The sequence below is a fragment of the Mauremys mutica genome, chromosome 17 (genome assembly GCF_020497125.1).
Source record: "Mauremys mutica isolate MM-2020 ecotype Southern chromosome 17, ASM2049712v1, whole genome shotgun sequence".
NCBI lineage: Eukaryota > Metazoa > Chordata > Testudines > Geoemydidae > Mauremys > Mauremys mutica.
The window spans coordinates 25282757-25308563 of record NC_059088.1 but is presented as its reverse complement, the minus strand read 5'-3'; the positions used below and the strand labels follow the sequence as shown (position 1 = coordinate 25308563).

The 25807-nt window shown below is 49.1% G+C and overlaps 1 protein-coding gene across 1 annotated transcript; it reads right to left on the bottom strand.

Moving 5' to 3' along the window:
* Window positions 1-158: 158 nt before the first annotated feature.
* On the bottom strand, window positions 159-17679 carry MEX3A (mex-3 RNA binding family member A). Its single transcript, XM_044992092.1, has 2 exons — window positions 17140-17679; window positions 159-1269 (listed from the first exon to the last, which is right to left on the bottom strand). Exons 1-2 carry the CDS (start codon window positions 17615-17617, stop codon window positions 164-166), a joined length of 1584 nt encoding a protein of 527 aa, XP_044848027.1. The 5' UTR covers window positions 17618-17679; the 3' UTR covers window positions 159-163.
* Between the last annotated feature and the right edge of the window lie 8128 nt (window positions 17680-25807).

Below are 25807 nucleotides of genomic sequence, written 5' to 3'. Positions count from 1 at the left end.
AATAATTTTTTTCTTCTTCTTTAAATTAATTATTTTATTCTTTCATTCATTTGTTTATTCTTCAGATGTCATTAATTATTATCATCATCATTATCTTTTTATTGGACTCCCACCCCCTCCCCCTTTCGGTCCCCACTTCCCCCCACCACCCCGTCCTGTCTCTTTAAGAAAATATTCTAATAGCCTGAGTGGCTGCAGCATGGCAAACCGGGCACTCCGGGTCGGTCCTCTCGCAGATCCGCACAGCGCACTCCATGCAGAAGAGGTTATGGCCGCATGGCACCAGGGCTGCCGTCACTTCGCTTTCAAAACACACCATGCACTCCCGGCTGCTGGAGATGGATGTCCGGGCAGTGGTGTTGGCTCCCAGCTTGGAAAATCCTTGCAGTGGTTCCCCTGGAGACCTTCTGGGGAGCCCAGAGAGGTTAGGCTCTTGGATAGAAGAGGATGGGGAGCGATGCGAGTTAGGATGGACGGCGCCAGTGCTGCCGGATCGTTGCTGCTTAGAGAAGAGCACTGAGACGGGGTTGGTGTTTTCCTGCCCGGCCCACATGGGGGCACCAGATTCTGGCACCCCATAATAGAGATCTTGTTTGTTCACACCATAGTTAGGAAAGAGGTAACCATAATTGAAGTCATTTTGGTCGTTCAGTCGGGGTGTCTCGTAGACCGGGTCCACAGAGCAGTCACCGATGCACCCAAGGCTGTTCTGTCGGAAGGTGGAGAGGGGCTTGCAGCCTGGGGCAGGCGTGTGGACCCGCCACGCCTCTGAGTAGCGGTTCTCCATGCCCGAGTCAGGGCTGCTGGACAGGAAGTCATTCTCATTGTTATATTCCAGGATCTTGCCTGTCCTCACCGCGATGTGGGTCTCAATCTCCTCCCGGGCTCGCTCCACATTGCCGGGTGCGCCTGTGATCTCGAAGACGGGGTCCCGGTCCCGGCTGGGTGTGATAATGTAGGTATTGGTTTGCTGCTGGATCCGCTTGATGGTGGCCCCTTTGGGACCCACTACCAAGCCCACCACACGGTAGGGTACACGGACCCGGATGGTGACTTGGCCGGGCAGGGTAGGGGCGCTGCCAAAGGTGGTGCCGGCCTTGTTGCGGGAGGCCCGGATCATGGAGAAGTGCTCAGCTGCCGAGATGATCTCCCGCCTAGCCATGGCAACGTCCTCCCGCCGCCCTGTCACCATGAAGACTGGCTCCTCGCCGCGCACCGGGGTCTTGATGTAGGTGTTGGTCTTTGCCCTCAGAGCTTTGATCTTGCAGCCTTGGGGAAAAGCAAAGACAGAAAACAAGGGAGAGGGATTAGCGTCAAGGCCTTCTCCCCAACGTCCTCTGCACAAAACCCCACCTGGCGCTCAATTTTCCCTCAAGGCCTACCCTGGGGCCCAGCCCCGTCAGGGGCCAAGTTATCTCCCACTCCAGGCCCAGCCCTGCCAGGGGCTGAATGACCAGAGCCATATATTCTACACTCCCAGGCCTGTGCGTATGACCAATGGTCTCCCCCAGAAATTTAGGGTCTTAACATGATGTAGCTCAGTGTTTTATGATCTGCAGCTGCCCCCGACTCCATCCTCCCAAGCAGGGGGTGCTGGGTAGCGATTCCACCCAGCAGGTCTATTGAGAGAAATATGAGGCTCTGGTACATCCTTCGCTGGGGCCTCATCCTCTCCCCATTTCATTTTATTTGCACACACATCACAAGTGTTTTGGGGGGCCTGTGAGCTCAGGGTCCCAGTACAATTGCCCCCCTCTCTCCCCCTCACGTCAGCCCTGCCCCTCAGCCCCCGGCGACCAGGCAAGGCTGGTGACCGTTGGTGGTGGCACCATCTTGAGACCAGCAACCCCAGCACAGGAAAGGAGGGGGCTAATGCAACCACTGGGGAGGAAAGCTTCATTTCACCACCGCAGGGATAGGTCCCTTAATGAATGAGGCCCCACCCTCACCCCCTCAGCTACACACTGGGGAGTGGGGAGGGAGAGGCGCCTACCCCCCCCCCCCAGACACACACTGGGGTGGAAGTGGCCCCCACTCCCACAGCCACACACTGGGGAGGAAAAGGCCCCCACTCCCCTCAGACACACACTGGGGAGGGAGAGGCCCCCCACTCCCCTCAGACACACACTGGGGAGGGAGAGGCCCCCCACTCCCCTCAGACACACACTGGGGAGGGAGAGGCCCCCCACTCCCCTCAGACACACACTGGGGAGGGAGAAGCCCCCCACTCCCACAGCCACACACTGGGGAGGGGGGGAGGGAGAGACCTCCACTCTGCCCCCCACAGAAACACTGCAAGTAGAGGCCTCAGGAAATCACCTGCCCTCTGCCCCACAGCGGCTCGTGCCTCCAGTCTCCTTCTCCCCCTCCCCCCGGCCAAGTGCCCCATTGTGTCACCCTGAGAACCCTGTCCTCTTCCCTACACACTGCCTGGGCCCTGAGGGGGATTAAACGGCTCCCATGGCAACGCAGGATTCAGCCTGCCTAATGTGCCGAGGGGCTCCGACCCCTCATTCCCACTGATACTAACAGGCCTTATCCCATTGACTCCTATGGGGGAATAACGGGACCCTGACTGCAGACAAGGGAGGCTCAGCCCCTCTCAGCACGTTGAAGGTCCAGCTCCTAAATGTACCTGTTGGGTGAGGAGATTAGTGGTGAAAAAGAGGTGGGTTGTTGGAGATGGGTTTAAAGGACGGATCAGGTGCCTGGCAGAAAAGTGTCCCGGCCTAGGGGGCAGCATGATGGAAAGCATGAAACAGAGAGCGGGGGAAGAGGTGAGGAAGGGATAATGCAAACAGCGGGGCCTGGGTTCCCCAACCAGCCAGTGGGAAGGGGGCAGGAAGCCCTCCCCGCCCCCGACAAAAGTGGATAAGGATGATTTAAACCCTTGAGCGAAGGGTGATAAGGCCACGGGGCTGAGAGTTTGGACTGAAGACCACATGTGAGGACCATGGACTTTGTTACCCCGGAAGGGGTGGAATTAAAAACATGGCCTGTCCGAAGAGCTGAGCTGCAGCAAAAGACAACCCACTGCAGGACTGGAGCGATCACTGGCAGGGAGCACTACACAGGAAAGAGATGCTATGCCATATCCAGCGATGAGGGGGCGAGCCAGTGGTGAGTCTTGTTATATTAATTTAGATGGAATATATGGGCCCAAAGAGTTACAGCTGTTAACTTGACCCTGTCTGTCACTGTCCCACATTAAACAGTGTTAAATAACCTCTGGGGTTTGGTATACAGAGGCTGCTTAGCACCATGGCAAACATGCTAGGAAATTCACGCCAAAGGTTAGAAATGTATTGATTGAAACACACAAAAGGAAAAGAATCAAAAGGCGGCAAAAAGCGTTGGAACTGAGATTGAGTGATTATGCAAAACAAATTTAATCAAAACCTCTTTTTAAAGAGGGCGAATACTGGTTAAAGTCTTTTATTCTGTCAAACAGTCCTTGGTGGGGAAAAAAGGATTAGTTGTGGTGTTCAGTTCTGAGTTGGGAACGATAGCCTCAACCCAGGACGGACAGGAGGGCAACGTGGGGAAAATACAGCTTTTGTCGATGTTTTTAGGGTACAGGGTGGCAGGTCAGTCAGGAATGGATGCTTTAGGATGCTCTCGACCCTGCCTCACCTTCGATCATCTCATTGATCTGGTCAGGTCCCTCTCCTGGTCCATCTCAGGCCCTGCAGGACTGAATGGACTGCCTTATGCCAGTGTGGTATAGCTGACTTCAAGATCAGGTAAAAAGCAGAGAGAGCGAGAGAGAGGAGAGAAGGAATATAATGGGAGACAGAAAGACACATGAAGGAGGGGAAGACGACAGAGCAGGATCTCACTCGTGTGAGCCTGGGTTCCTCACTGGAGCAGCGATGGTGGCCAAGCGTCCCCAATGGAGTACCAATGTAAAAATCCCTATACCGCAGCCACAATGGTGTAGCAGTTCCCTTTCCTCCCAAGCCTCTTTTTAGTGCCCCAAAAAGTGTGATGGGTGGAACGGCTCATTCTCTCCTTATTTCGCCCACCAATTAGGCCTAAGTTCCAAAGCACCAGTTTTGGCTCATTAATTTCTGGTCCGCTGCTCCTCTTGTTTACCAGTCATAATCTTAACGCAGTCCTTGGGCAATATCAGTAAGCCCTCTCTGCTGAAATTAATTCAGTCTTTCTGTCTCCTTAAATCTTTTCTTAAAACAGTTTTATATAACAGGTCATTGTAACAATTCATGAACCTTTATCCACTTTCCATTGGCTAGGCTCACAGTTGCAGTAGGCCTGCTAGGCCTTCGAGAGGACCTGTTATGGAAGTATCTCTGGCCCCTCCCAAGATTGGGATTTATTGTGCTGGGACATGGTGAGAGACAATCCCTGCCCTGAAGTGCTTACAATGTAAATAGACAAAGGAAGAATGATTATCCCCCTTTTACTGATGGGAAACCACGGCACAGAGGGTAAATGATTTGCATACAGGCACACCAGGAGTGTGTGGTGGAAGCAGGAAACCAGATGTCCCGGGTCCTAGCCCAGCACCTCAGCCACAAGACCATCCTTCTTACAGGTAGAAATAAGGGATAATTACTAGTTGAAAAACAAACATGTCCTTTGTAAGTTGAAAGAAAAATTCTTCCTGTAGGATAGAGATTCTATTAAAAACTCCTTTTTAAAGCATCTCAACTTTGGGGACAAATCATGTCAGGCATTGGTCCGTTTGAAATAACGAAGCCGGGAGACTGGCAAGCTCAAGGGGGATAGTAGATGAAGTTTTTCACCTCTAACCCATCCGTTCAAATCGTGTTGGTAGCGACCCAGTGTTGTTAACATCTGGAGGCTATTGGGTTCCTTGTGAGAAACGAGTTCAGCAGGTCTCAGCGACACAAAACCAGCTGTTGTCACTGGATCCCTTATTGTCAGCCTCAGTGGAGAGAGAATTGAATGTGCCCCTCTCGGTCATAGAGATGATCCCCCCCCAGACAGAGTTGAGGCACATTGGCAAGTGTGGTAGGTTTGGGGTGGAGGGTAGAATCTTGCATTGCCACTGCTGTGCTGGTATTGAAAACTTGCAGATGATCAGCTCTGCCCGCACCCTGAAGTTCCTGGAAAGATCAGTCACTGGCCACGTTTAGCGCTCCACGGGCACATGATCTCACCAGCTGGCTCGCTGCCTTTCTGCCAAGCTGTGGATCACCTAGAAATTCCTCGGCTTTTCACTTTGTCTAGGGCTAACCATTCCCTCTCCCTCTGCAGCACCAAGCCTGCAGGTAGCCAGCAGCTGTGCCCCCAAGCCCAGCCCACAGAGTGGCAGCTGCGCCTCTGCCTCCCTGGCTTTGCTGCTGGATCAGTGGAGCAGCACATCTACCAGCTCCACCGCCCTCTCCAAAGCCCTGTTGTGAAGAAGTGCACAGAGCAGGACTGCATGGTGCTTGGGCCCTGCCCATGTGCCCCAAATCTTCCTGTGGAACTGCATCAAATCTGCAGCATCTGCTGCCACAGAGGGAGCAGCATTTTGCCCTGGATGAATTTCAGAGGGGTGAGATATGCAAAATAAACAGCCCTGGCAGCTGATAGTACAGCATGAGCGGTAGCAAGGTGAGCTTCCTTCCTATACTACTTCCCTGTCAATATCCTAGACGCTAGAGGAACCCCATCAAAGTGCTAAGAGGAGAACTGAATCTCCAAGGTCCAGTTACTCAACTTCTCTACGAAGGCTGCCTGGTGGTTTTTCTGGTATGGAACTGGACTAGCCCCACCACACTCACTCCACACAGGCCACTGAACAGTTGTGAGGCTTCTGGTCATAATTGATCTGGGTGAGATTTACACACCATCCTAAAAGGGAAAGGGTACATACCCCATTACCAGTCCCCTCTCCCTTGGTCAAAAATTGCTTCCTTGTCTTTCCAAAGGGAGGGAAAGTAGATTCATGGTGGTTTGATGTAGGAAGGAGCCATGGTACAAACAGCTTTAGACAAGGGAAAGAATGAGATCTGAAAATGATCGGCTCCCTGCCCCCCCCCGCCCCCAAAATCTGCAATAGGCAAATGGGGTTCTTCCCAGCTGCAGCATGTTGACCTAAGATGTCTCAGTTACAGCTAGTCAGAAAAGGGGATGTCTTCAACCTGCTTCAGTCTCGATAAATACAGTCCCCCCCTTGGTGTTTGCTGACCGGGGAGCACAAAGGTTTCAGCTCCCAGCCGGAGCTGTGCAAACCCTAAGCCCAACCACAACTCACCTGCTTTCCCATGCTGTTACAGCCCCAAAAGCTGGACCCGGATCTGAGTATGTCTGAAATATAACTGAGCTCTGGAGGCAGGAAGGATTTCCTAGTGGGTAGAACACTGCGCTTGTGCAATCTAGGACCAATTCTTAGCTCTGCCACACACTGAAAAGCACGCCACTGGCTTTGGAGACCTGAATCCCACTTTTAAACGTGATCTGGGGGGTCCACATCCATTGACTTTCACTGCACTGAGGTTCCTTTTGAAAAAGTGACGCAGGGCCAGATTTTTAAATGCATGTAGGTGTCGAAAGATGCAGACCGTGGAATTTTCAAAAGTGCCCAGGTAGCTACTAGGCACTTATCCATACCTTCAGCCAAACACATACCTTTAAAAATCTGACCTGTAGGCTCCTAAGTCACTTAGGTACTTTTGAAAATTTATTACCCTTTATTTCCCCTGTGCCTCAGTTCCCCATCTGTAAAATGGGGATAAAACCCATTAATGATTGTGAGATGCTCAGATACTATAGTGAGGGCCAAAAATGTACCTACTAGACAGACCAAAGGCTAGATGTTTAAGGTATTTAGGAGCCTCACGATCCAGGTAGATGCCTAGTGGGATCTTCAAAAGCACCCAGGCACCTAATTCCCCCAAGTGCCTAAGTAAATCACACTATGTGCCTATCTGCACTGTTAGGGGCCTAAATACACCCTGCTGCGTTAGACTGAGTGGCACCAAGTATGATGACATCACATCGGAACATAACCAATGAACAGAGGAACAGTGGTGGTGTGGTTAAGGTGCTCGCCTGGGAATCAGCCCTTTAAAATATCTGGCCCCACGTTCCTTCCCAGCAGATTCAGTTGGAAATCAGGCACAATCCAGCTGCAGGTTCTGCAGCTCATTCTAGCCCCGAACTCGACAGCAAACTTCAAGGCAGCCTATTCTCTGCTACGCCACGCCTCGTGCAGTCATTTCCACCTCTGCCAACCAAATCAGGACTGTCTGTAGTGCTCTGTACCCATGCAAATGACTGCATAAGGTGCAGGACAATGGAGCACCTGGCCCAATACGGCTACTGGTAGATTAAGGAGATAAGGCTCTGATCCTCTGACTGGCATTATCTGTATTGGGAGACTGCACTCCACCACCTCTGTAACCCCCTTCCCTGGAAAATAAGCCACTTCCTTGCCTTCTACTGCCCTCGGGTCCCAACCTTCTTTCCTCCCTTTACATTGTACCTTTAACACACCACGGCCTACAAAGAGGTGTTCTGTACCCAAAAAACTGGGACTCCTCAGCTCGTAGGCTGGAACATTATTATTTATATAGATCCTAATAAGTAACAGCAAGTCTCTGAGCTGGGAGCTCTGGACTGGAGTTCGTCTTGCAAGACACTGGCTTATGGTGACATCACGGCATTTACACCAACGTAACACTCTCATTGCCGGGGTCAGCAGCAAGGATTGAACCCTGCCTCTTCAACACAAGGCCACTCACTTGAGCTACAAGGATAACTCTAGGTACAGCCACTTTTTCCCCCTCCTTTTTTGAGACCTCCAGCAGCAATTGCAGTGTCAACTGACTCGGGCTTGTGCGACGCGGATAAAAATAGAAGTGTAGATGTTCCCGCTCAGGCTGGAGCCCGGGCTCTTAGATACGGCCCCCGTAGCTGGGTTTCACTGAAGCCTGGAACACCTACACTGCTCATTTTAGCTCTGTAGTGCAAGCCTGAATCAGTTGACCCAGGCTCTGAGAGTCACTGCTGCGGGATTTCCCCCCCCCCCGATAGATGTGCCCTCTGTCAGCTGGCAATAGTGGTAGACTGTTTATATGGTTCAGCAGGGCCACCCAGAGGATTCAGGGGGCCTGGGGCAAATCAATTTTGGGGGCCCCTTCCATAAAAAAAAAGTTGCAATACTATAGAATACTATATTCTCATGGGGGCCCCTGCAGGGCCCGGGGCAAATTGCCCCACTTGCCCCCCCCCCCCGGGAATCCTGGGTTCAGTCACTAGATAGGGTTGCATAAACCGCACTGGACCACCACATCATGCTAGTCAACCACTGTGCAACACGACCATTTGGGCTGCATTAGATCGTGTGGCAATGAAATACAATGACGCCACATCAAAACATCACTAGCTCATGAATAAAGAATGGTCTGGAGGTTAAGGCACTGGCCTGGCACTCAGGAACCTGGGTTCACATCCCAATTCTGCCACAGACTCTCAGTACGAGTTAGAACAGGTCACTTAGCCTCTCTGGCTTTATTTAGGGCAGGGCCTGTCTCTTACTATGAATCTGTACAGAGCCTAGCACCATAAGTAATGTGACAACACCTAACTCTGCCAAGGCACTTATTTCATGGAGCCCCATGGAGGGAGTTGCTAGATGCAACCCTGAGAAAGATCAAGGCAATTCCCAGAAATCCAGGCCAGCTAGAAACCCTACTGAGCGCTATCTAGCCTGATGCTACTCCCCACTGAGATTGTGCCCTGCAGTAGATTTGCAGTGCTTTGTCCAGTCAAGGTTTAAAATGGCTCACGTGGACTGACTATTATTTACTATTTGTACTGCAGTAGCACCAGTCAGGGATCCGGGTCCGTACAAACACAGAACAAAAACACAGTCCCTATCCCACAGAGCTCACCATCTTCATAAGATTAACCGAGAGTCCATGATGCCCTGTGGGAGATCACCCCACCATTATACAGTTAATGACATGCTTCTGCCTTGGGGAGAATGTCCACCTATTGTGTGGGACTGAAGTTATGTTTGCCCGAACACCCTGGTATTTAGGTAAACAGGTTTGCATCCCAGGAGCAAGAGTCCCATTTGCATCCAAAACAGGATGTCAGGTTATGCACTTGCCAGGGGCGGACCTGGGATCTGCTAACAGGAGAACCAGGGACAATGGTTGCACACAGATGGAGGGAGATCCAGGCCCAGCCTGATAGGAAACAGTCAAGCAGGTGACGCAAAGGGTCATGCAGGCAGAGACAAAGGAAGGGGGCTCCATGCTGGGGAGAGATGGAAGGAAACCAAGGCAAGAGATACATGAATGGGGACAAATGTAGAACAAGATCATATAAGCTGGAGCAGGTGGGGAGAGGTTACAGTGATAGCGAGAAACAAACAGTGATGGGGGCGGGGGGAGAAGGAGAGACGCACCGAATGGCAAAGGGGACACAGGCAAGGAGACAGCACAGGAGAAAGGGGGAGGGAAGATCTGGAAACGGACAAAAGGACGCATGGTGCAGCTGATGGTGGGAGAAGCAGGGGGGAGGAGGGAGGGTCTCCAAGCGGCCTGCAGACAGGAGAGCTAGCTCTGCAGAGACAGACAGATGGGGGAACCTTTGCATTAAACTGAAAAACACAGGAAACAAGATTGACTAACACCCAACCATCACAGTCCAGTGGGCCAGATCCTCAGCTGATGTGAATCGGTGTAGTTCCACGGAAGACAATGAAACAGATCCTCAGCTGATGTGAACTGGTGTAGTTCCACGGAAGACAATGAAACAGATCCTCAGCTGGTGTAAACTGTTTTAGTTCCATTGACTTCCAACTGAGCCACGCTGAATTACACCAGCTAAAAATCTGGCCATTCTTATATTTGATTTATCCATTTATACTTATGATGGGGCCCTAATCCTGAGCCCACACCCAATCCTGATCTCGCTCTATGCCAGTGTAAATGAGGGGTGTAACTCCATTGACTTCAGTAGGTGCATTTTTTGGCAGCACAAAGCACAGTCAGGATCCAGCTCTATTCATCCCAGCTGGAATAAGCAATAAGGATGGCATCCTTTCCCCACAACACACATACACTCCTCCTTTCCCCTGTTTTTGTTATTCAAGACTTTTTCTCATCTTTAACTAACAACACAGAACAAACCTCTTTACTTAGTGGATTAGTAAAGGGGCAGATTTACCCAGTACGCTATCAAGAATGTAAAACTAAGTAGAGAAGAGAACCTCCAGCACATTTCTGTAGGGAAGTACTCTTTAAGGCATTGCACAAACATCACCTAATTTATCCCTGCCAGCTAGGTTTTTATATCGGGAAGGGAAATAAGCCCTTGCTTGTCTATACAGGTTGTTGGAGTTTTTTTTAAACTCAAGTTCATTGATCGCCAATTAACTCAAGTTCACTAATAAATTTGTAAATTATTTCACTAAACTACAAACCTTTGTCCGAGAACAAACCTTTGTGGCATGTCCAGACTTGCACGTACAAACGAGTTAGCTAACTGGAGGCAACTGGTAATCAGTTAACTCCAGCTAAAAAGTCTAGTCTGGCCATGTCCCAAATATGGTGATTAGAAATGCTGGAAGATTGGGATACAATGAGTCAAATTCTCCTCTTTGTTACCCCAATGTAAGAGCCTGCTCCAAAAATACATGGAAGTTGAGGGATCAAAGATTAAGGGCTTGATTTGTCATTGCCCTGCACCTAGAGTTATTTAATCAGTGCAGTATGGGTGTAACATGCTGTCGTTTGCACACACTGGTCCCAATACTCTTCTCATAACTGGTTTTATGCCAGTGTGATTCCATTGAGAGCCAATTCTTGTTTACATCTGGCAGTGTCAAGGGGGCCTTAAAGTGGATCTAAATCACAGATGCACTCACTTTGGGTGTAAATGCTGATGCAAGGCACAGGGCAAAAGAGAATCAGGCCACTGGAAGTTTACACCAGTGTAAATCCAAAGTTAATGTCACTGATAGCAAAACGCAGCTTTTCATTTCCAGAGACTGAAGGCCAGATCCTCAGCAGCTGTAGCTCCATTGAAGCCAACATGAATGATCTTCAGCTGGTGTAAACTGGTGAGACTCCACTGAAGCCAGTGGGTTAGACCCTCAGATCACGGAGCAAATGGCGCTACGCCAATTTACATCAGCTGCTAATCTGGTCCTGAGGCTTTTAAACAGATCACATCAACTCAGTATTGGTCTTTACACATATATATATTTTTAAGATATAAATAATTCCCACAGACAAAAGTTTTCAGCCTGATTCTCTTTCACACCACCCCCTTTACACTGCTCTGGTGTAAATTACATACATATGGACCTGCTTTAAGGCACTTTTAGGCTGCCAAAGCAGCGTAAAGGGGCCTCAGAGAAAATGAGCACCTGGCCCTTTATCTGTAATATTCATAACATTAAAAGAGGCCTGTAAAATAAGCAACCATCAAATATATCTGTGTGGCAAAACTTGTTTCGTTGCTGGTGAAAGTTGAGTTCAAAACACATACACAAAGCACCAGAAACATGCAACCACTAATTAACTGTTGGGTGAGATTTTGTTGCGTTGCTGATGAAAGCTGTATTAAAAAACACATACACACAAAGCACCACAAATAAATCTCTTTGCAGTGAGGCCTTAGTGCAGTACTCATGCAAGTTGTGTTAAAAAAACACCAATACACCCCAAAATAAGCAATCACTGAATTTCCGTGTGGTTGAGGCCTTTTTGCATAGCTAATTAAAGTTATTCAGCACACACACACGCATGTACACCCCAAGACACCACAAACAACCACCATCTTGTTGTGTTGCAGATGGAAGTTATGCTAGAGAAAAACCCAACCTCGGCAGCAGATCTCAAACAGCAAGGCATCATCATGCAGGGTGGGTGTGTCAGTGTTGTGCCCGCATGGCGCAATCCTGACGTCTGACTTTGTCACATGTTTTAGACCTCGCTGGGAGAACAGGGCAAGGAGAACTGCACAGGGATGGGGGGCTGCCAGACAAAGGTGGGAAATTGGTGGTGGTAATCTGGAGGGAGGGGACCAACGACCAAACAGCAACGTCTTTTCCTGCCGCCCTAGATTCCAGCCACCCCACTCTGCAGTGAGGTTCATTTGGTCAGCAGTAGCACAGCCAGCAGCCAGACCCAACACATGGAAAATTCCCTTTGTCTCTCCAGGCTTCACTTTCTCCTTCTGCCACACACTTTTGGTTAGGTTCTTAAGAACCACCCAGGGCAGATTTCCCTCTTGCATTGACTGGTGTAAGTCCAGACTAAGCTGGGCCTGAATCTCCTTTACACTTGACACTTCTCGCTCGGGCACACAGCCCAGTTCACACCCAGAGTGAGAATCAGGCCTCACTGCACCGAAAGGAGCTAAAACTGGGATTTCCGTGGCAGAGCAGACAGCAGAATCTGACCCAGAGCTGCTTCCCTGATTCTTTCAGACACACCTCCGCATGATGGGCGAGGGGAGGAGATAGAATCATCAGGCTGCCTCAATGAAAAGGCTCCCTCGGACTGTTTTTAAATGCAGAGAACGTTAGAGCCACACAAAGAGCCCAATCACCTGGGGTTACTGGGGCCTCTTGTTATTTGACTTCACCTCACCAAGAAAGCACAATTTATGTTAAGCTCCCTCTCAGCATAATCTCGTCTCTGTTGACAACAGGGCTAGTAAGCGCAGGCGGGGAGATGCTTCACTAGAGAGACTCTCCGGATTTCGGGAGTAATGATGTTGCCATTGCTAATAAAATAATAATAAAATTATATTTTATTGTTATTATAATTATACCTAGATCTTACAGAGGACTTCTTTTCTCAGACAGGGTGGGGGCGCACAGTTTGCAAATCCACCGCTGGGAGCATTAGAAAGCAAACCTAATCCTCCCCCATCCCCCCACCATACATACAAAGAAATGTGACTGCATATCCGCTCAGGATGCTGTTTAAAAACTGGAAGCCCCCAGCTAGCCCCTACCTTCCCTGTGGGTGGAAATGGCACCAATTTAGCCCAGCAAAACATTCAACTCCTTGCCTCTTTCAGGCCTTTCCACAACTGGGCCCTGGGCTCCCCAGTGAAGAACCCAGGCGCCTTAGCGCCTCCGAATTTTGTCCCTTTTAAAGTCCCAGGCACATGTAGCGAGAGGTCACACCTCTCGCTCCCCTCCACTCTCATCTGGCATCAGTCCCCTCTCTGACAATCGTGATAGTCTGGGCACAAGAGCCTTCTCCTTTGCAACTAACTCTGGTCTCTCTGCTCTTCAAAGTCACCTGCAAACCTACTGAACTTCTCCCCTGCCCTCTGCTATGAATTTTGCGTTTAACTTTGTGAGCATATTTAGCTCTTGGGAGCCGCTTGTATGGGTGTTGTCTACGGGAGGTAGACTACCGGAGCCAGTAGTAATTCAAAGCACTCCGGGGCAGACCTAGAAGGGACCCAGAACAGGTAAACATCTGCAAACCCAACAAAGCCGTATTCTGCTCTAGCTTCACGTACAGAGGGGGTGAACAAGGGGCTGGAGGCCAGGCAGAGGTGCCCACAGAGGGTTTGCACCTCCAGTGGCCATAAGCAGCCAAGTAGGGGTTTGCCTAGGGGTCATTGCTCCCACTCCATCTGCAGAAGGGAATTGGACCCTGTGCACTCGGAGTTCATAAATGCCACTCTCAGGAATCATTATTACTTTGTTCCCTGTCGATCCTTTTCTGGTTTCCTTCCATCCACGCTGATTTTAAAAGGCAGCAACTGGCTCATCCCACCAGACATCCAGGTTTATTACTGACCTTTGTGGCAAGATGGGGGAGGAAGCGGCCCTGTGTACGTGGCTAGCAGCGTCCTCCAAAAAAAAGGCTCTCCAGGTAAAAAGCCAGTGTCCCAGTGATTCAGAATCTTGTCCCTTTTAAAGTCCACAGCCCACATAGCCTGGGGTTGCATCATTAATGAGGCTCCTGCAGTTTACAGAATACAACTGGCTCTTTAAGGGCATATTAACAGTTCCCAAGGAACATGTGTATCTATCAAGCACAAGTTTATTTCCAGGAGCATCTATCATTCAAACTAGATCCACCCCTCCCGCCCCCAAATTAAACCACTTTGCAAAGAGCGCTACAACCATTCAAATAAAAATACATGGGGCTTGATTCTCATTTACACTAAGATCCCTTTACAATGTTCTGGCAGTGTAAAGGGGTCTTAAACTGGGCATAAATTGCACTGCCAGAAGTGTGCAAAGAGGCCTTGTGTGTGTACGTTTTTAATAAGTTGCACCTTGACAGCTGGGAAAAGTTTTTTTAAAGATCAAGAAATTTAGCAATTTATTTAATTGGAACAATGTCAAGTTTAAAAGAAAAACAACTGGTTTTGATTAACAATCCTCAAACAAGTTTTTAAAAAAGGATATTTATATCTCTTTTCCATACATTTTTATCTCCCGATCCTCAGATATCCACTGAAAGCAACCATTCCCCTTTAATGTATCACAGGCTTGCATTGGCTTCATCCACTCTATTAAACAAGGGACCTCATTTACAATCTTCATGCACTGGGTTCTCTAGAGACTCCAGGCAGGCCTTTCAAAAGAACTCAGCACCCATTCACCTAACCAAAGTGATCAGGGAGAGCACCCAGCAGCACCCATTGTCCTCAATGGATGCTCAGCACTTTTGGAAACCTGTACCCCATCATCTACGGTAACCTTCAAACAAAAAACAGACCCCCAAAGGCATAAGATTAGACAAGAAAGAAAGAAAAAGACTGATCCTCAGCTGGGGTAAATCAGTGTGGTTACCTAGACTTTAATGGAGTGAAACTGATTTAAACCAGATGAAAATTTGTCATGTTGACTTTAGATGGAGCAATGCTGATTTACCCCAGCTGGGAATCTGGTCCATGGATACTTACCAGTTTCCCAGACATTGGAACCAACCCTCCCTCCCCACAGGCAAACCGCTAGTGGGAGAATTGCAGCAGGTTTCTGCGTTTCCTTCCATCACTCCATTCACAACACACATACTGCTGCATACAAAACAAATCAAAACACACCCCTCTCCTTTAGAGTTTGGGTCAGGGATGCTATCCAGACAGAAAACAACACAGGCATCTTTCTGGCATCAGATAACATTTCCAGTTTTGATTTGGCCTAACAAATCTCTCTCTCTTTTAACTTTATTAAACAAAGGGGGCCTGATTCTCCATTGCCCAGCACCTGGTGCAATCGTTAACACTGGTGCAAACACTACCCTGCTGACCACGCTCACTCTGCTCTGGTGTAAATGACTGCACATGGTGTAGGGGCATTGAGAATTGGGCCCAGGGAGATCTTCTTTGGTAGCAACATTCCCCACAACCCCCATCCCCTCTATTCGCAGAGATGCTGGACCAGATCCTGAGCTTGGTGGTATGAATCCAGAGTGAAATCCATTGACTTTAACAGAATTGCCCTAGGTTTACACCAAAATCAGACCCCTGAGGGGCTTTTGCCCACGCTGGGGTCCTCTCAAGGCACCTCACTGATGGCAAAAGGCCTAAAACTCGCCTTCACAGAAGAAAGTCAAGCCACCGAAGGCCCTATTGTTCCAATATATGTTCCACTTAACCATGCACAACCATTAGTCATCCATATTTCTCCGTCTCTAATCCCCCCCAGCGTCAACCTCAAGAAAGGACCCCCTTTGCCTTTCCACTCTCCCCACATCTGTCCAACAGCAAAACTCCCTGCTAAGGGCAATTTTGACTCAGGACCCAAGAGGAGGCATTTGGGTTTTGAACTGCAGTTTTTACCAGGTGCATCAAGTTACTTGTTTAGAAACAAAAAAAAAACACATCCCACTGAGCCCACACTGCTTCCCCCCCCCCCCCTAAAACTTCTCTCCGCCGGCGGTATTAATTTTAACCCTGCGTTAGCACCGGACTGATGGCTTCCAGCAATAATTCCTTCGACTTGGAAGCCTGGAAGAGGGTGGAGGGGGAGAGATGGGCGACTTAGGAGTGGGTGTGGTATATATATAATTTTTTAAGCCCTCCTCCATTCTACCTCGCTTCGAATGGAGCCCGTAAAGAGAACAAAAGCATCACTGTCAAAGAGACTCTGGTCAGCTCTGGGGGGGGACGGACAGAAAAGGAGGATGGAAAATGAAGAATAGGGCACAAGCAGGATTGTTAAATTCCAAACCCTCCAGTCACATGATTCCAGCAAGAGTTCAACTTTCATTAATCTGTTATTTGAATCCTTGATAGGCCTCAAGAACGCCTCCCCCCCCCCCAACCCACAGCACAACCCCTCGACTTCCAGCACGGAGCCCAACAAAGGGGATTTTCCCCTCGCCCCGCCTCGCCCCGGTGGAAAGAATGAGCGCACGAGTCTCCCTCGCCGGAAGGCAGGGAGTGTGGCTGCTGGGGAGAGACATATTTCACACCAGCAAAGTAGCAAAAAAAGGAGGGTTTTTTTTTCCCGCGGACGAGCGGAATGATCTCACGCACATTCCTCCGGATTTCATCCGGCCGGGTTTCCGAGCGAGCAAACCAACCAACTCACTCCGGACCATGCCTCCCTTCACTCCGGCCCAGAGGAGCTCCTCGTTTCAGTCTGGGGGGGATCCGAAGTGAGCTTTATTTCTCCCGGGGGCGGAACATCCACATCCCCCCCCAAGGTTTTGTTTCTCGGCATTAGGAAGCACTTTGGAGGGTGACGAGGGAGAAGGGATGGGGGGGAGCATTTCCCTCCCCCTGCAGTGGCCATTATTCATCACCAGAGAGAGTGGGTGGAAATGCTACTAATAGATGGACCTATTCGATAACAATGGGAGAGGAGGCCTCACAATGGGGCGGGGGGGGGATCTCAAGCGGACACTATTTAACTTTAAAACCCACTTCGAGTTCCACCACGCCCCCCCACCCCATAACGAAGGGGAAAGACCGGGGTGGGGGGGGGTGTTTCCCTAGTGATGCCAACTGAGCGGGTGGTTTAACTTTTACCACTTCCACGCACCCCCCCCCCATCTTAACAAAAGAACTAGGTGGGCTGCTGGACGGCGAAGATGGGGGGCGTGGAGGCAGGGAAGAGGAGATGGGGGGGTGTCTGGGAGGTTAAGGAGGGGGGGACGCAGGAGCAGGGCGCACACACACACACAAAAGCCCCCCCACGCCCACCCACCCACCCACGCGTACCTTGCCTGCCCACTATCTCCGCCACGTGCTCCGAGCTGGGCACGGGGACGCACTCCGTGGTGTTGGAGCTGCTCTTGAGCCGCAGCTCAGCCTCCTTGTACAAGGCGCACAACTTGGTCTCGGCCGCCCCGGCGGTGGAAGCGGAGGACGAAATGGTCGCGGAGCCTTTCGGGGCCGGCGGGGGCGGCGGCGGCGGCGGTTGCTGCGGCTGAGGCTGGGGCGGCTGCTGCTGGGGCGGCGGCGGCGGGTTATTGTTGTTGTTGTTGCTGTCCTCCGCGCCCACCACCACCACCGCGGCGGAGGAGGAGGAGGAGGAGGACGGGTCCCCCAGCCCGAGCAGGCAGAGCTGATCCAGGGCGAGCTGCAAAGCTCGGTCATCCTCCAGCAGCGCCCTGTCCTTGCCGCTGCCCGCGAAGCAGCCTAGCTCGCCGAAACCCCCGTTCCTTTCCATTATCCCTGATACTACCAGGCTAGGCATGGCTAACAAAGACTTGAGAGGGGGGTTGGGTGGTGGTGGGTTGGGGAGGGTGTGTGTGTGTGTGTGTGTGGTGGTGGCGGGGGGGGAGTGTGTGAGAGAGAGGAGGGGAGTTGGGGGGGGAACAAAGAGCTTGGGAGAGGGGGGGGGGAAGGCAGAGGGAGAGAAACAGACAGAGGGAGAGAGAGAAAGGGACCCTCCGCCCACCTCCCCTCGCACTGGCCAAGCCCCTTTCTCTCTGCCTCTCTCGGTTCCTTTCTGTAACCTGATCTCTCTCTCCCAGGCACTTCCACTCCAATGTGGATCCCCTCCCACCTTTGCCCAGAAAAAGATTCCCCCACGCAGCCCCCTCCCCCCCTTTTGGCAGACCCCGCCTGGCTTTGGAGGGGTGTGCGGAGGGAGAGGCGCAAGAAACAGCAGCAGCCAGCGTGTGCAAAAGGAGGGAGACGAGACGGGGGGGAAACTCTTTTGTTTTAAATTCCCTGGCTGCAGCATGAAACTGACACTCCGGAGGGCCCCGGAGGCTGCTGGGGGATGTAGTTTCGCACACAGGCGCACACACCCCCTTTCCCTGCTGCTTCTGCAGCCTAGGAAAGAGAGCGAGAGACAGAGAGGGAAAGAAAGGGAGGGAGGGAGGAACGGATGCCAGACGGTAAGAAGCCTGGTCTTGTGGGTAAGGCATTGGCTTGGGACGCAGGAGATCTGGCTTCGGCCACTGGTTCCCCTTGTGACCCTGGGCCAGTCACTTAATCTTGCAGCATCTGATCCCCCAACTGTAAAATGGGGAAAATAATCCTTCCTGGTCTCCACAGGATGCTGGAAGGATAAAATCCACGAATGACAGCGAGGGGCTCAGATCCTGTTGTGATAAGTATAGGGAGAGGAAACTAGGCAGAAAGCAACACAGAAAGAGACCCAGAGAAGCAGACACACAGGGTCATTTCACTGTAGCCTTGTGCAGCTCTTTGCACCAGGGTAATTAACCTCTGGAACAATTTCCCAAGTATCTTGGTGGATTCTCCATCACTGACAATTTTCAAATCAAGATTGGATGCTTTTCTAAATGATCTGCTCCTCTAGGAATTGGTTTGGGGAAGTGCTATGGCCCGTGTTATCCAGGAGGTCAGACTAGATGATCACAATGGTCCCTTCTGGCCTCGGAATCTGTGAATCTAGTGCAAAACGCTACCAGATCAGAAGGCTCCCACTTCCTGAGGGTGTAAATTACCACTCAAATTGTAGGATGACAGTGAATTGGCCCATGGAGAGAAACAGGCAGAGGGGAGGGGGGCTGATTCACCACTGCCTTGTGCACTAGTCCTTTGTACCACTCTGTTTGGTAACGCTTGCTTTGCACCAGTGTAAATGACAGCACAAGGGGCAGGAGAATCGAGCCCAGTCAGTGGTATTGGGCCATCTCAGACAAGATTTTTTTAAACCTCTTATCGGACAGAGACCCAGCTTAAGAAAAAAAAAATCTTTCACCATCTACCAAAAGAAGTGAGATCCTTGGAAAGAAAAGACGAACAACCCTGCTTTCAGATGACTCCCCGATGAAGGATTCTCTACATGAGCCAGACTTGGCAGAGCTGCTGGGGTGGGGGATGGGGGCAAGGGAACTCATGTGCTATTTGTTCAGTGCAAAAGCAGAAAACTCTTGAATTGATTGCAATAACCCAACCTCCTTTCCCCCCAAATCTAGAGATTGGGGGTGGTAGAAATACAGTGCTCCCTTTTCTTATTGAAATGAGGGGTGACTTGGTGGAAGGGGAGCATTGAAAATCGCTTTTCAGCTCCAAGCCTGCAAAGCTGTTTTCCTCCCTCCTTCCCCTTTCTTCCCTTTGAATCAAACCAGATGTCTCTCCCATGAAATGAGATTGCATGAGCTCACGCTGAAGAGAGACAATGCAGAAAGATGCAAGACCCCATTGAGCCACACTACACTGCAGCTTTGGCAGAGGCGACGTCTGCCTCTCTGGCTGGAGGGAATAGTGTGTGTGTGCGGAGGGGGGTAGCCTTGTTACTGAAGCAGGAATTTGCTACTCCGCACTGTATTTTGCATTATTTCCCCTCTCTCTCTCTCAGATCCTTGCAACTAGCTCTCTCTCGCTCTCTCTTTCTTTCTGATTCTGCTGCGGCAGAAGATCTCAGCTTGCAAATGAACTAAGCAGATGAGGGATACTGCACAAGGAAATGTCTCATCCAGTGACTCACAAGGTAAGGTGTTGCTACAGCTTTCTTTGCAACTTTGCCTGGACAGTTTGGGAGTGGGTATTTTGCATCTTTTCCAACCAGCCTCCCTGATCCATGGCAAAAAGTCAGCCGGATGCTGCAACACCATCAGATCAGACAGCCCAGCATGTTTTGTTTTGCTTAAACATATGAAATGATTCTGATTTTTGTTTCAATATTTCATGTTTATGAAGCGATCGGAAAAACCTCAAGAACAAAAAAGCCACCGGGTTATATTTAATGCATCTTGTTTTGGCCATGATTTTAGAATTGTGTAACGTGTATGTATATACATACATATAAACCGACACGCATCACACATACACATTGTATACATAACACATGTGTACTCATGTATGAGACATGAACACTACGTATAATACAGGATAAGTCTATAGGTGCATTTATTTAATATAGATATTCACATACACTCAATCACGCGTACACATGCACACATGATCTATATCAATTACACAAATGCACACATAGACAATGATATATAAAGAGTGAATAAATTATATGTGTATACATAGATATGTACTGTGTATATGTATGCATAATATGTGCATATAGTTGTGTGCATAAAGTGTGTGTGTAAGGTGTGTGAGTGCGTATATATAGTGTGTGGGCATACTTAGTGTGTATATTTTGGGGTAAAGGTGTGTGCATGCACATAATACATATATATAGTTGTGTGAGCATACACACACACTATAGCTTTTGGGGTGAGTGACAGAATATATATCTTTGAGAAACAATGTACTTGTCTTCTAAATTACAGCATTCAAGAATTGTTTTTCACCGGGTCAGAGTTTGATCTCTTTAGAGAGACAGATAGTGATGCCTTGTCTGTAGGTATCACTTCATTTTAGAGAGGCAGTTTCTCTTGCAACCCCCATTTTATGGTCCACCCTATAATTCGGGAACAGAACTGTGACCCCTAAAGCAATGAAAGTGAGGGGGGAGAGTAATTCTGATGTTTATAGGCTGATCTTGCAAATATTGGCTCACTCAGCCTTTACTCAGGCAAATAGCCCCATTAATGTCAGAGGGACAACTTGCAAAGGGCTCTCTTGTTACTTACTCACATGAGTAAGCATTTGTATAATGAAGTGTTTATTTACTCCTTCACATGACACAAGAACTAGGGGTCACCCAATGAAATTAATAGGCAGCAGGTTTAAAACAAACAAAAGGAAGTATTTCTTCATTCAACACACGGTCAACCTGTGGAACTCCTTGTCAGGGGATGTTGTGAAGGTCAACACTATATAGGGGTTCAAAAAAGAGCTAGATAAGTTCATGGAGGATAGGTCCATCAATGGCTATTAGCCAAGATGGGCAGGAATGCAACCCCATGCTCTGAGTGTCCCTAGCCTCTGATTGCCTGGAACTTGGTGTGGACGACAGGGGATGGATCACTGGATGATTGCTTGTTCTGTTCATTCCCTCTGAAGCACCTGGCATTGGCCGCTCTCGGAAGACAGGATACTGGGCTAAATGGACCATTGGTCTGACCCAGTATGGCCATTCTTATGTTTGTAGGAAGGGCTACTATGCTTGAAATCTAAACTGGGATTTGAATACAAATAGGTCACGCCAACACCCAACATGCCTTTGAGTTTGATGGGTGTTCAGAATCCTGATCTGGATTATGGTGGAGCAGCAGCACTGCCATAGTTCTGTTTACTAGTTTACTGTGTAACAGCCAGAGGGGTAGGGGTGCACCTTAACTCTGTATTTCCTGGTTTTCAGAGGTTTAAGCAAAGCTGCATACTTGATGTTCTGGAAGGGCCAGTGGCACTGTCAGTCAAACATTAACTAACTTTTGGGGCAGCGAATTTAGATCCACAATTTGGCCCTGATCCTGCAAGCTGCTCCCTATGGTGGGAATATCTGTGCCCACGTAATGCCCCAGTGACTTCAGTGAGGTCTACCCAGGCAGATGAGATTGTGGGATTGGGATCTGAGGGTACAGCAGCCGGGAGGTGTAATTCCCAGCACGGGTAGACACACCTATGCCACCTCTGCTCGAGCTAGCACCTAAAAATAGCAACGTAGCCCCAGCGACACCTCGGGCTAACTGCCCGAGTACAATCCCACCCAACCACCCAGCTCAAACCACAGCCTGTGCTGCCACAGCCGCTCTGTTACTGTCAGCGGTAGAGCAAATACATCTCCCCATTGGCATTCTGGGAATCACACCTCCCAACTGCTGTGTGCAGACATACCCTTGGTGGTTTGTCCCCTTAACCCGCCCCTCTGCCTCCTCTAGTTGTGCCTGAGCCACACGTAGAGGTTGATCAGTCTACTTAAAGTCTTGGCTAACAGACCTGGGTCTGTCAGCTCAAGCAATAGAGGCTCGTGCTTTAAGAACCAAAGGTCTGAAGCTGAAGCTCAGAGGCCTGAGCCACCTACAGATGCAGAATTACATCCCCACCTATGGTAGCTGATGTTCATACAATTCATTTGGAACATATTGCTCTTAAAACTGTTTGCTTTGTAGCACGGGCTGACAGCAATAGAGATCTGGCAGGGACAGTGCTTTCCAGCCAAGGATCCCAAAGTGCTCGACAAACACTCATTCATTAAGCCCCTGTGTGAGATAAGTAAATATTATCTGTAAAGGCCTTAATTCAAAGCTCAGTGAAGTCCTGGATTCAGGGTGCTGAGCGCTTGGAAACCTGACCCTGAGCTTTTGGGAAAATCTGCCCCATGGTGGCGAAGGGGGGTTGAAATCTAGTCAGTTTTGAACATTGGTGAGTAGCTTCAGGGATTGCACTCAGCTCTGAGTCTCACTGCCAGCTTGTGTGGTTTTACAACTACGTTTTCTTATTTAAAGAACAATGTGTTTCTCTCCCCTGGGTGGAAGACCCACACAAATGGAGGCCCCAATCCTACAATACAGCAGTGGAGGCAGCTGTCCATTTATTTACTGTAGCATCCGGGCAAGCTCACCATCTTTAATATACTTCTCCTCCTGTGAGGGAGGGCAGTGTGGTTATTGCCAGTTTACAGCTGGGGACCTGACGCAGAGAGAGATCGAGGCTTGGATCCTTAAAGCCATTTAAGCCCCTAATTCCCAATGGAAGTTGGGCACCTAAGTATTGATGAGGATCTGAGCCTAATGGAGACTCACTCAGGCAGTCTGTGGCAGAGCTGGGAATTGTACTGTGGCCTCTTAGGTTATGTCTACACTGCAACAAAACACCCCTGGCTGGCCCACATCAGCTGACTCACTGCAGCATGAGCCCAAGTCAGCGACGTGGGCCCACCGTGGGGGTTTGAGTGCAGTGTGGACATACCCTTACGCTGCTGGCCACTAAACTATCCTCCCGCTCTAAGGCTTGCGCTACGCACAGTTTTAATGCCAATGTACCTATTTCCATTAGGGGGGTGATTTTTATGCCAAAATAGCTAAGGGATTAAGGAAAACCCTTAAACCCATCTCAGGTCTCAATGACTTGAAAGAGAATGCAGGTGGGTGTACAGTTTTGACTGCACTAATCCTTGTTTGTGGAATTGGGGTAAAAAAGGAAAACGAAGAGCCAGATTCTGATACCCCTACACACACTGAACAGTAGGTCAGAGTCTGCCCTAGTGCAGTGGTTCTCAACCAAGGGTCCGGGGCCTCCGGGGGCGGGGGGGGGGACGTGAGCAGGTTTCAGGGGGTTCGTCAAAATAAATCAGAGAGCAGGGCCGGCGTTCAACTTGTTGGCTCCAGGGCAGAAAGCTGAAGCCCGAGCCCTGCCGCCCAAGCCTGAGCAACTTAGCTTCGCAGGGCTGCCTGTGGTGTCGGACCCAGGGCCATTGCCCTGCTTGCTACCCTCTGCTGCTGGCCCTGGCTTTTAATCTACTGGATATGCAGAAAAACAGTCGTGGCAAAGGTGGGCCGAGGAGTTTTTATAGCATGTTGCGGGGGGGGTCTCAGAAAGAAACAGGTTGAGAACTCCTTCCTTAGTGGACTGTACAGGAGAAACTGTGAAATTGACTATATGCACAATGCTGTCCAATGGACAAAGTTAAACAGCAACGAAAGAGAAAGATATTTTGTTTAGCCTCTAATCTTGAGTTTTTCTCATAACTAAAGCAGGTGACAAATATTCAGACAGTAGCATGAGCCTTAAATTCATGGCGTCCCTTTAAGTAATTTGGCCCAGGTCACATAGTGAGTCAGTGGCACAGCCAGAAATAGAACCCAGGTGTTGTAGCTGCTCCCAGTTCCTGCAACCTGTAGACCAGTGTTTCTCAAGGACTGGTCCATGGACTGGCACTGGTCCCTGAGATTTCTCTGGCACAGTTAAGGAAGGCAGCAAGCCAGGCTCTGGTATCAGAAAGGTTGAGAAATATTGGTCTTGATAGCAGTTACTTCCTGTTAGTAGTATTCTCATCTGATGCATTGACATACTCATTTATGTATCTGTTTTTTCTTAATTTTTTGCCCCTTGTGGCAGAATAATCTGTATTTAAAAAATCCTTCCTCTGCTCAGATTTAAACTGGGGGAGATGGGTTACCTCCCTTTTCCCATTCCACAGTATCGCACGTAATGCTCTGGATGAAGAAGGATGCTATTACATTTCATTATGTATTATCTCCTTTCGGAAGATGCTTTAATTGTTCCTTTCAGTCAGGGAGGCTGTCGCATGCTTTCTGTTGAGGCTAGTTTTAGTCTCAGGGATTGCAACAAACTACCACTGCTTTCTTGTTATGCGGGGTGCTGTGCAGAAACAGAGCAATGGGATTCGGCTCTCTGACTCGGGGGCTCCTAGGCTGTACGGCAACAGTAAATAATAAATAATATTAATATGAATTACTATTATTTTGTGTTATTAATAGTTAATGTTGATATTGAAATTAAATAATGATTAGTGATTGTTGATTAGTAATTAACAATTACGCCAAAGGGGAGCAGTGGAAGTTACATCTCATGAGACATTTAAAAGCAAATAGAACAACGCCTATAAACATGGTCATCGATGGGGACTGAAGTGGTGGCTGTCAGCACCCACAGAGCCCTATGACTTGAGCTTAAGAGCTTTGCTGGCAGTCACAAAGCAGCAGGTTCTTCTTGCTGGCCCAGCCAGCGTGGGCAACATGATGACATGCGTTTAGGCTGAGATGTTCAAAATCTCCCTCAACCTTGATCCAAAGTGACTGGTTATCTAGGGAGGTGGTGGAATCTCCTTCCTTAAGAGGTTTTTAAGGTTCGACTTGACAAAGCCCAGGCTGGGATGATTTAGTTGGGGATAGGTCCTGCTTTGAGCAGGGGGTTGGACTAGATACCTCCTGAGGTCCCTCTATTCTATGATTCTATGACATTCAGTGTCTCCGGTCCATTCATTCCTCAGCCTCTGTGCTGAGATAGCTAACAAGGAGGACAGCCCACACCTGGTGTGTTGGTGAATCTGGGGATGTGGGCAGTTGTCTGCTAGGAATTAGGCTGAGACCCAGCAAACTCATTTCAGAGAGGCTCCCGATGTGGAGCTGTCAAGTGGTGCCGTAAATGAGGCGAGGTGAAACAGTGGTCCCCAAAATGAGAAAATGCCATTGAGTGCACAGTTCCAGAAACACTGCAACATGACTAAACTCACTGTTTAAGTTAATTTCAGCACCTTAATGTCGAGTTCATTGGTCAGAGCTACCAAAAGACAATGTATTCAAAGATTTTTACTGGCTTTTCATAGGCAAGTTTTGTTTGTTTGTTTTGTTCAGAAATGATGAAGCTGTTTAGCATATGGAAAAAATGGCAAAGATCAACATTGTGCAATATACTAACATGAAATGTTTTCACATCGCATATTCCTAATTGTCAAAATATCTCAGAAGTAATTATAATAGTTTTCTGTATTTTCAATTGATTTTTGCTAACTAAATCAGTCTCACACTCAAGGTTGTGCACCCGTAGCAGTAGATTGCGTGCCCATGGTTTGCACTGAATAGCGGGTAAATAGAAATGTTTG

Coding starts and splice junctions, on each gene's coding strand:
- MEX3A (XM_044992092.1), bottom strand. CDS start 17,617: ATGCCTAGCCTGGTAGTATCAGGGATAATGGAAAGGAACGGGGGTTTC. Junction 1,270..17,139: donor GGAGATAGTGGGCAGGCAAG/GTACGCGTGGGT, acceptor CTTTTCCCCAAG/GCTGCAAGATCAAAGCTCTG.